The sequence below is a fragment of the Oculina patagonica genome, chromosome 7 (assembly GCF_052425735.1).
Source record: "Oculina patagonica isolate OP01 chromosome 7, crgOcupat, whole genome shotgun sequence".
Taxonomy (NCBI): Eukaryota; Metazoa; Cnidaria; class Anthozoa; order Scleractinia; family Oculinidae; genus Oculina; species Oculina patagonica.
The window spans coordinates 33,059,554-33,069,596 of record NC_135764.1 but is presented as its reverse complement, the minus strand read 5'-3'; the positions used below and the strand labels follow the sequence as shown (position 1 = coordinate 33,069,596).

At 39.1% G+C, this 10,043-nt stretch overlaps 1 protein-coding gene across 2 annotated transcripts; it reads left to right on the top strand.

Moving 5' to 3' along the window:
• The first annotated feature begins 285 nt into the window (after window positions 1–285).
• On the top strand, window positions 286–9,815 carry LOC144661138 (uncharacterized). 2 transcript variants are annotated; one of them, XM_078521844.1, is made up of 6 exons: window positions 286–1,589; window positions 4,257–4,340; window positions 4,802–4,905; window positions 5,393–5,491; window positions 7,236–7,492; window positions 8,161–9,815. In XM_078521844.1, exons 1-6 carry the CDS (start codon window positions 1,554–1,556, stop codon window positions 8,928–8,930), a joined length of 1,350 nt encoding a protein of 449 aa, XP_078377970.1. In that variant the 5' UTR covers window positions 286–1,553; the 3' UTR covers window positions 8,931–9,815. The 2 variants fall into 2 exon arrangements, with proteins under 2 accessions (XP_078377970.1, XP_078377971.1); XM_078521845.1 differs by lacking the exon at window positions 286–1,589 and adding an exon at window positions 3,764–4,134.
• The last annotated feature ends 228 nt before the right edge of the window (window positions 9,816–10,043 follow it).

Genomic DNA, 10,043 nt, shown 5'->3' with positions numbered 1-10,043 from the left:
TGCATTACTTAAATTCTTGACATACTCACTAATCATATTTAAAAACTTGGCCTAGCCAGTGCATGCTAGCATCGACGTTTAGATGAGCTGAGCTGTGCAGTGTTAAGGAGATTGCAAGGGCCTTACATACAGACACGTCCGTGTTTACTTTTTAATCATTTTGACGCAAACATGGCGAGAAAGACAGTCCTTGTACATAATAATACAGCGTCCAAGAAAAAGATCCGTGAATTCAAGTGTCAAACTTTAGATATCTGGAGAAAGAAATTTTAATATTTTTTTATTGCGGTTTCTTGTTTCCTATTTTTATGTTACAAGAGCGAGTCAAAGTCAACAGGAAAATCACGCGACATGTCATGCATCTTGGACCTGCCTAAGCTGCAGCATGTACAAATCTTTTGCCATTTATTAGTTCACAAATTAAATTTATTCGGAAATTATTTGGCATCGGACCGGATATTTAAATGAACACTGTATTTCGTGCCATCATAGTTTGCACCCTTCTCAAAGTGGCGGGGGGAAAAACCGCGAACGAATGGTTAAGATTTGTACCTTGGTCGCTTGCGGGATTCTCCAGTAAAGATACTTAATGATTTACGGCAAATTCGAAGGAGACAAAGAAGGTGACAAAGATTGCCCAAGGAGTACCCCCCGGAGTACCCCCATGCGCCGACCACGAGGACGCGAAAAGGAAGAGCTACCTTTTTAGAGCAAAATCTCGTAATTCTTTCTCGGTGTATGGTCTTGTAAAGTAAAAGGGAGCGTTTACATATTTAAACACGAGATAGTTTATGACAACATTTGAAAGAAAAGAATGAAAGAAATTACTATTGTGCAACTGAGTAAATATCTTTTTTTATGTATAAATTTTTTTAACATCTAAACTGTGTAAAGATGGGCCAGAGATAGATGAAGTTTGCAGACTGGGTAAAGTACTTCGCATTTCCGAAAGTAAAAATTTCCAACTTACAGTGTTTTAATTCCTTGTTCGTAATAATGAAATCAAATAAATTCCGTCTCCAAGCGAAGTATTGTTATCTTATTACAATAACTTATTCAAAGTATTGCGCAAACTCAAATTTAACTGGTTCCTCGCTCCACTCGAGTAACACCACGAACAATAAACACTCTGCATATGTTATGAGGTTAGCACTTACGAAAGGCTGGTGTTGCAATCTCTCAGTGGTTCCTCGTGTATAGAAGATCAACATTAGAGAGATAGCGGAAAATCTGCCAAAACAAATAAGAAAACAAATCGATCGGAATCAAGAAGTTCGTAGTTTATCCTAAATGTGGTTGACCTTTTTGTGACGCGCGATCGATAATCGCTTGTTTATGTGCGTAAATTGCATTCGCCTACTCTACGGGATCTCATTTCAATCTGACCCCGGCACGCGCAGCATCAAAAGTAGCAGCGAGTTATAAAGAGTCAACTGGAAAAACTGGTTTCATTCGAGCGATCAAAAATCCTGGCGCTTCTAACAGGAAGGCAATTACACCATCACCCCATGTGCTGAGTTACTCTCCGTACACAGAGCCGCCGCTAGAGAATAATGGCTAACCCGACCGACCATGGAGAGGATTTTGAGGTAAACAATAGCTTTTACTCCGTACGTAACGTAGCTAGTACTGTGGTGTCTATAATATAAATCGGATACTAAGATCACTGTTATATAGCCAACCTGTTGTAGTTGTACCGGGTATAGCTAAGAAAACAAGGAAGTTTATCCTATGTGAGAGAAATCTTTGTTGTTATATTTATTAGTTACTTTGTGTTGCCTCCGAGTCTTGGGCAGGAAACAAGGAAGGGATATAATCGGACAGACTATAGAATTCAGCTCGAATTAGAATGGGCTCGATCAGTGACCTTAATTGTGGAAAATAAACCTGACGCTCGACGACCGTACGCCAAAGCACGTTAGAAATGGAAATCGTAAGCCTGCTTGCATCTCGTCAATCGAGTATGGCAAGCTTTACTGTTGTGACTGACGAGTTCAGTTACTTTTAAGTACCATTCTCCTTATAAAATCCACAAAGCGTTGCTTTAAACGCGGTGTATTTCTAACCATCAGTCGTTGACGCGGCTTATAGCGACCAAAATCCTCAGCTTTTTTTTTAATATAATAATATTTTAATATTTTTCTATTGGTATATTGTATTGATTTTCATAGTTAAAATGTCACCCTAAAGGAAATAGTAAGACAACGTTCTGTCCCATCCTTTGACTTTCATTCCTTGCGCCGGGAGCCGCAAAACTCCATAGCACTGGAACTAGCCAAAATCAGTTGTTTCCCTTTAAATTTGGATTTTCAAAAAATTCCAGTCGACATCCTGACTGAATTTCGAGACTGATTTTGTTGTTTGTTATGCAAGAAGGCTAATACACTTTACTAATTTAATACTGAGTTTGTAAGCTGAATTTTCCCTCACTTAGAACAAGAACACTGCGGTTTTCCAGCGTTCGGAATATTATTAGACATACGACCCCCATAATATTCATCGCACATTTTTCTTGGGCCCATCCGTACCCTTGTTTCCATGTATTTGTGCATACGATGTACAACTGTGCGTATGCTGTGACAAGACGAAAACAAACCGAATTCGATATTATCCAAAAGATAAGAGGTCAAGCCTTGTCGCCAGAATAAAATCTTTTCATCAAAAAACATCAATCTACATAGTCCTTTATCTTAAGATATTGGGAATTGGGAATTGCTTGCAGCAGTAAACGTGTTTTTAGCCATGCGACTATACCCTGGGAGCAGAGGGAGCTCGGCTCGCAGGGTATATGACTTATGCAACATGACAAAATTAGAAGAGTGTTTTGTAATGGTTACTTTGTGGCTGCAGTGCGAGAGATCAACGCCAGAATGTCAGAAAATAGAAATTTATTTGAGCATATACAGCCTGAATATAGACCAATTTAAGCTGTGTGTTTCCTTTGTAAATCAACATCTGATCATAAGTGGTCACGTCTGTCTGGGACAGTGCGCGTGTTGGAACCAACGACTGGCTCCTGACGCGTGACAATCTTCACGAGCAACACAAACAAACTCAAAATGCTAGTAGACACTGATTCTTTTTATTCAAGACAGCTTCATTTTATTTAAGATGGCTGAAAAAAGGAGTAAAAAGAGCAGAATTATTATGATCAAATACTGTTTTGAGATCACCGCTGCACTGAAAGCAATCACCCATGTCACCCATACAGACCCCATCCCGGGAGTAATCAAAGCGTGCAATGCGTTGACTCATTTGCTGCCACGTGACAATGAAATTTGGAAGATCTTTGAACGAAATTGGCCTTAAAACGCATCAATTCGTGAAATGGAAAAAATGCAGGCCAGCGAAAGATCTACCTAATCTCTGAGAGTTATTCCCTAACGCAGTGATACTTGAACGCCATTTTATTAAAAGCCCAACAGATGCTGTAGTGTATTGCGTTACCTAAGTGTTACTACTGTAACGCTATTTCCTATTACACAACCTGTACATGATTGTAAAAGTACTTTCCTATATAACGAAAGTAGAATTACTGATTCCTAGTATTGTAGTGTGAATATACTCTCTTGATCTTGTAATAAACTTCAGTTGATTAATAGCAATGAAAGGTGTGACTTGAGTCGATTCCCACGACACTATAGATGCAATAACCCCTAACCCATCTAAAGAGAGGGCTCCCATCATCCCTCGCGTCTATAATTTCAGTTCCGCAATCTAAACATTGTTTCCAAAAGTTGTACGCGAGGATAGGCGCTCAAACAAGGAATTTCTATTACGGAAGTAAAATGTGATGCTTGAATTGAATGCCTGTCAATTCAAATTGTTTTGCCAGCTGGCTTAAATTTGTCATTGAAAGAAACTGAATAATATTTCTGGAAGTTTTAGCGTTTTCTGTTCGTATGTCAGTCTGTCTACGGCGGACAGTAACAAGATCAAACAGAAAGACTGTTCAGTTACAGTGCGTGGGCTGCGCGTGAATTGCATCATTTTTGAAAGCATGCGCAATATTACACTTCATTCTCGCCTCAGTTGTTATCAGAGTCTCAGTTTCTTGGTTAGGTTCTGGGATCAAAAAGAACGATCCTAAAAGAACTAAACAGCATGGCCGTGAGAGAGAATTGCACTTCACGTGTATGTATTCCAAAGATAAAATATCGCGAAAACCATTTATGACATGAGAGGGCAAGCAATGAATATTTTCAGTTCTCTTTATGTAAACAGGTCTAAACAGTGCAATGTGTTCTTTTTTCCAGTTTATTTCTATTCACGTTCGAAATCCTCGCACCCATTTAGTACATGGATGGCCAGTGTATACAGACTATGAGATTGTAGTTCTGGTGAGTAAAGTCACTTTATAGTTAATGGTCTTAATTGTATTTTTACGACGCGCAAAGAGCGGGCTTTTCAAGTTTGCGTGACTTAACTAAATATTACGACGAACGCAAGTTTATTAAGTTGTTGACAGAAATGTTTTACATATATGGAATTTGATTGGTTAGAAGCCGTGCCTCTAAAATCATACAAAATCTTCAGTATGCTGTGGGTATTATCATATTATCTAAAGGAAAAGGAGTTATATAGAAATATTTGCAAAACTTTGGGAAAACTTGAACAAGCTGTGGAAACACACACAGAGAGCTCTGACAGCTCTGTGTTTGCACAGCATTTCTCGCGCGCTTTTGTCGATAAGTTGTATTAAGTTCGCGCCAACAATTCAAGCAATAAAGGTTCCCAGTGTAGTCTGTAGAAACATTAGAAATTTTTTCTGTTTCTTAAGTACTTCATTTTTTATTCACAGACAAACAGCATGATCTTTGCAAAGCAAAAGACTCAAGTCAGAAGACGTTTCTCGGAGTTCGCGTGGTTATGGAAACATTTATCAAGACACAGCTCACTCGGACTGTAAGTACACGAAAATCGTGTTCATTTTGGCGTAGACAGTAAGTTACAATTGCAACTGGCAAAATCTTATTGCGCGTACGTGGCCGTAACGTTAAATGATCGCTGAAACACTTGAGGAATAAGGAAGATATATTGTGCAAAACGTTCTGTGTGTCACACACTCTGAGACGATGCGGTTTCTTTGGTTGCTTGGAGACCTCCCCTTCCTTTGTTTAGTGGGTCGGTGAAATTTACATACTGTAAACAGTCTAAAATTGGCATCAGTCTTGTAAAACGAGCTTTGTGGCGTGTATCGCTCGCCACTTTGGGATACAAGCTATGAATTGTACGAGACAGGATAATTCTAGACTAGTAAGTTTAATTGAATGTCTATATTCATAGAATCGAGAATAGAAAATCAGTTATTGTATCAATAATCCGATCCCCTGTGCTTTTATATATATACATGTTTAATTCGTGTTTGCTTTTCGGCTTTGATCACTTTCAGAAAGCTGCCATCTTTGCCAACGAAGAGAAGAGTTTTTGGCCGATTTAGCAAGGAGTTTTTAGAAGAACGCCGCAACTGTCTACAAGAAGCCTTGGCTAGGTAAGTTACTTTGCCGAAACAAAACATGCATGTAACAAATGCGAACACCATGTTCGTATCATTGTTCATAACGAGGTCTGCCCACGCTGTTCTTTAAAGGATTTTACGTGAATCGATAACTTTTGAAGTTCAAAACATTTTCATTTACGGTTTAGAATAATATTGTACTATCACATGTGTGTCGTTTATTGTCATATCTTTCTCGGGATTTTTTGGACGATTTGACATCGTGACTAAACTGTCGTGTTGATCTGCATAACTTTTACGTCGTTATGATCAGTTTAACGCAATTTCCATCTGCAAGCATCCGGCATTTATGTTAGAAGCTGATAGACCTGACTGTTTAAAGCTCTTACATGACACTGTACTTATTCAGATTTTTAATTTTTAATCTTCACTGACAAATCTTCACACTGTTTTGGATGATGCAACCTGTCACGCTAACCCGCGCTTTATATTACGATTGCACGTGAACAAAACGTTCTGTGATTTTTTCCGAACGATAAGGCTGTGTGTAAATAGTCTAAAGTACAACTCAAAACAAAAGCGCGCCTTTTTCTTTATCCTCTCTTGCTTTTGTTTAATACTTGGTATTGTTAGCGTGGTCCCAGAGGCTTTGAAAAATAGGCGAGGCCTTTCTTGCGTTTGTATCTGCCGCCAACTTCGTTTTGACTATCACAGACCAGTTCGCTGGTTTTCCGCCATATTGATTGAATGTGCAAACGTGGCATGCCATTACCGCCATACAGTGTTTACATGGGAATAAATAATTTCCGTGCAATTTGATTTTCTGTACATTCGCAGTCTATTAACGCAATTGATGAAACTGGTGAAACAATACAGTAGTTTCAAGAGAACGTGAAGTATTTTCTTGGTAGTTTAGGCGGCTGATGTGCTTGGAATTGAGTGGTAATGATTGGCCATGATAGCCCCCATTTACAGTGTGAATCAGAAAATCGTAAACACCTCAATCTATCTCGGATATGTAAATTTCTACAGAAAAAAAAAAAAACGAATGACAGCTCAAACTGCAAGAAATATAAACAAATGGGCGCACTAATGGAGCCAATAGGTTATTTCATGCGAATAATTTGCCAACTGTTTTCTCTACTTTATCTTTCAAACTATAATAAAAGTGTTCACGGTTTTCGTATTCCCACTGTAAAAATTGCGGATAAACCTCAAAGAAAAACTTCAATAAACGCGGAATCCCTTAGGAGGATCATGTTATAGTTTGAATGGTCAAATAGGACCCTGAAAATATATTAAATGTTACTTTTTTAAAAAAGTCAATTTATTAAAAGAGTGTTAAAGGGTAAAGGGACTATGTCACGGGGATTTCAAAGTTTTTTTGGTCAAAACTGTTCTGAAATAAGTGGTAGGCAACTTAACCCACAAAAAACATTATCGTTGGATAGAAATCAAGCTACAGCAATAAATATCGATTTTTTGAAGACGCGAGGAAACAATTTGAAAACGTTTGCCTAACGTTTACAAATTGCAATCCGTTTCCATCCGAGGCATCCGCAGCCAAAAATGCTAGTTAACAGATTCAGTGCTCTAATATAGCAATTTTTGATAAAAATGGACTTTTATTTTTAGGTTTCATGCGACACAAATATAAATTATGGTGGTTCAAAAATCTGGTAAAATCCGTGACATAGTTCCTTTAAACACCTCAACCCTCCGTCTCGGTGTTTTCCATACACCCCGGAATAACAGAGCAATGCTGCTTTCTTTTCAGTCTAACACGAATCACGCCAGTACTCGCGGACTCATCGTTCCATCTATTCATCCAAAGCAGCCTCACTGTAAAGGAAATGGAGAACTTCATTAGTGGAACAGACAAAAGAGATTTAGTCGAGATCATTGATCCTGAAGGTGCCGCCGAGTATCGTGGAAATAAGGACAGAAGATGCACCTGCCATTCCACAGGGGACAGCGGTTTCTCGGGCAGTGTACAGCCTGATGACGTCGAAGAAACAAGAAGAATATTCGATGGTAAGTCTTATTTTGCACTTCTTGTTATCGGATTGGAAACTGATCTTAGCTCTGTTTATCTCCATATTAATTTGATGAAAAAATATAATCCGCACAAAGCATTTCCCATTACGCACGCAGCAATTGAACCGCGTACCTGGCACGTCCATTCATGCGCGCTACGCGCACGCACTGGACGTGACAGGGTTTTCGTTATCGTTGGAAAATTTATCATGAGAATGAAAACGTAATTGATGCACACACGAGAAGGTTGCTTTGCTCTACCCAGTTTCAGTGGTTCTTTTCAACGTTCTTCTTGACATGAACCCTGCATGTATTTTCTCTTTATAACATCAATACGTGATCAAACAGAAAGGTGATGAGAACTGAGCAAATGATCAGCATTAATTTGTTCACAGTCTTGTTGTATTATCGTGGTGGGCCCCGTAAAAGTACAGTAGATTTTCAGCGAGAACAACTGGATTTTTAAGTTGTTAAAAGATCTGTCAAGGTCTGCAGGCAAGACACTTACGGAGAGCTCAGTAGATAACGGTATATTAACGCACAGTACGTGCTCAGTCGTTACCTTGATCGTACCATGTAAGATTATCATCACATAATGTACCGTAACACTATGGTCACACACTATGTAATGCCCTGGTCACAAGTAGCTCTTGTTTCTCTTTCAGATGTTTCAAACTGGGTAGCCTCGCAACAGAACTACGCCTCGAGTGCCCTGATGGGAAATGGCTGGAGCTCGGGATACACTTATCAATCATTACGAAAATCACGATCGAGCTCACAGCTTCGTGCTTTCTGTCCCGGATGCTCGGACAAACAGTCAAACCGAAGATTGAGTCTTTCTCACAATGTGGCATCAGTGCTACCGGGTGGGCAGCTTATGATTGCTCCCACGGGGGTGAATAACCCTAGGGATAGTGAAACAAATGGGGAGAATAGCGATGGTGTATCGGGAGATTCCAGACCTTACGAAGGTGACGACGAAACAGAATTGGATTTGTCAGACTATGATATTGTTAAAAAAGAACCTTTTATCCGCGTACGGGACTGGCTAAACTCTCAAAATGAAAAATCTCGCACAGGCTCCAGACTCGACAGTAGCGACGACGAGGAAGAAACTGTGGGAGCTTGTCCAAAAGACGTTCGAACAAAAGAATATGACATTATTAGCGTTCCTTGCTCTGGTCAACCTAGCAATTGTCTATCAACTGCAAGTATGGGTTACCATAGCAACGAAGAAGCGGGAAGTGAGGTTGCCAACGAAGATGAAGGAGACAATGATTCGGAATTTACTGTTCTTCATTCTTCGATTGGCGGACTTGATTGGAAAGACCGTGATGAATTGTCATCGTCGTGTGACAGCTTACATTCAGCGGCTTTGTTCCTGACTTATGATGTCGTCGAGATGATAGAGCTGCGTTACAATAATGTTGTGTGACCAGCTAGCCTGATGAAGTGTCGCGTGACATAGTGATCAAAACGGCTTGATGTCATCGTAAGGAGTCGGTAACGCTGTTTAAAAAGATCCAAACGTGCGAGAATGAGGAACAACACCATACCATCAGACGAAAAAGGTTGAAGAAAACCGTTGAGTGCAGCACTTGTGTGGCCCTTATTTCGGCAGAATGAGGTTGAGCCACATAAGACAATTTTATGTTAAAACATTTCATAAATAACATCTAAAGTAATTCTTTAGGCCATTGAACAACAAATAAAACTACAATCGTTTTCGGTCAAATTTAAAGAATTGAAAGACCTTCTCGTGTAAGGCTAAAATGTTTTGTTACTGAAAAAGATCAGATAAAATGCGCATAAAATTAAATGATATTGTGTGATGCAATTTCCATTGCACAGCCTCAGAAAATGTAATATTTGCATTTCAGTAATTTGAAGTAAAATGTGGAAAGGAACTAGAACAGCCACAGAAACACTGCAAACCACAAACATTGATTGCCGCTGAAGATGTTAAAGGTAATTTTACGTGAGTGTCTAGATAAACAGGTCAGGATATATATTGTTGACTGGTTTGTAAGTTCAGAGAAAAGAGCGTTTATTGGTCACTGCTCTCTTTACATTTGAAAGAAACACTAAGCTAATATGTAGTGGGTGTCGGACTCGTGTGAGTTTTTTTTGAAGAGGATTGCGAAAATATCAGTATTTTTACATCGAAATCTTAATTTGGCTACACAGAACAAAAAAGATATTTTAATATATGAAAGCGATGTAACTCGTCTAAAGATGTATTATTATGTGATCATGACTGCATACGTTAAAGGCGAAGTGTCCTGCCTGATACAATATAATAAATTGTGAACGGAAGTAAGAGTCAATTTTGTTCTTTTTTAGTAATAAGTTAAAGTCGAAGAAAATGTAGACTTCTGGTAAGAGCTGTCCTTCTGCTAATAGGAATATATTATTTATTTTTCACCTGATTTGTGTACAGTGAAAACTTGTCATAAACAGCCCCTGTTACTGTATAACAAAGGATATTCTTCAGCTCGGCCAAAGTTACCCCGGTTTCGTTCATGCTCTCTTGCCTACTGACACCAAC

Excerpts from the sequence above, each read along its gene's own strand:
- LOC144661138 (XM_078521844.1), top strand. The coding sequence starts at position 1,554 with ATGGCTAACCCGACCGACCATGGAGAGGATTTTGAG. Across the intron at positions 4,906-5,392 it reads AGACACAGCTCACTCGGACT|AAAGCTGCCATCTTTGCCAA; the intron begins GTAAGTACACGA and ends GATCACTTTCAG. Across the intron at positions 7,493-8,160 it reads AACAAGAAGAATATTCGATG|ATGTTTCAAACTGGGTAGCC; the intron begins GTAAGTCTTATT and ends TTTCTCTTTCAG.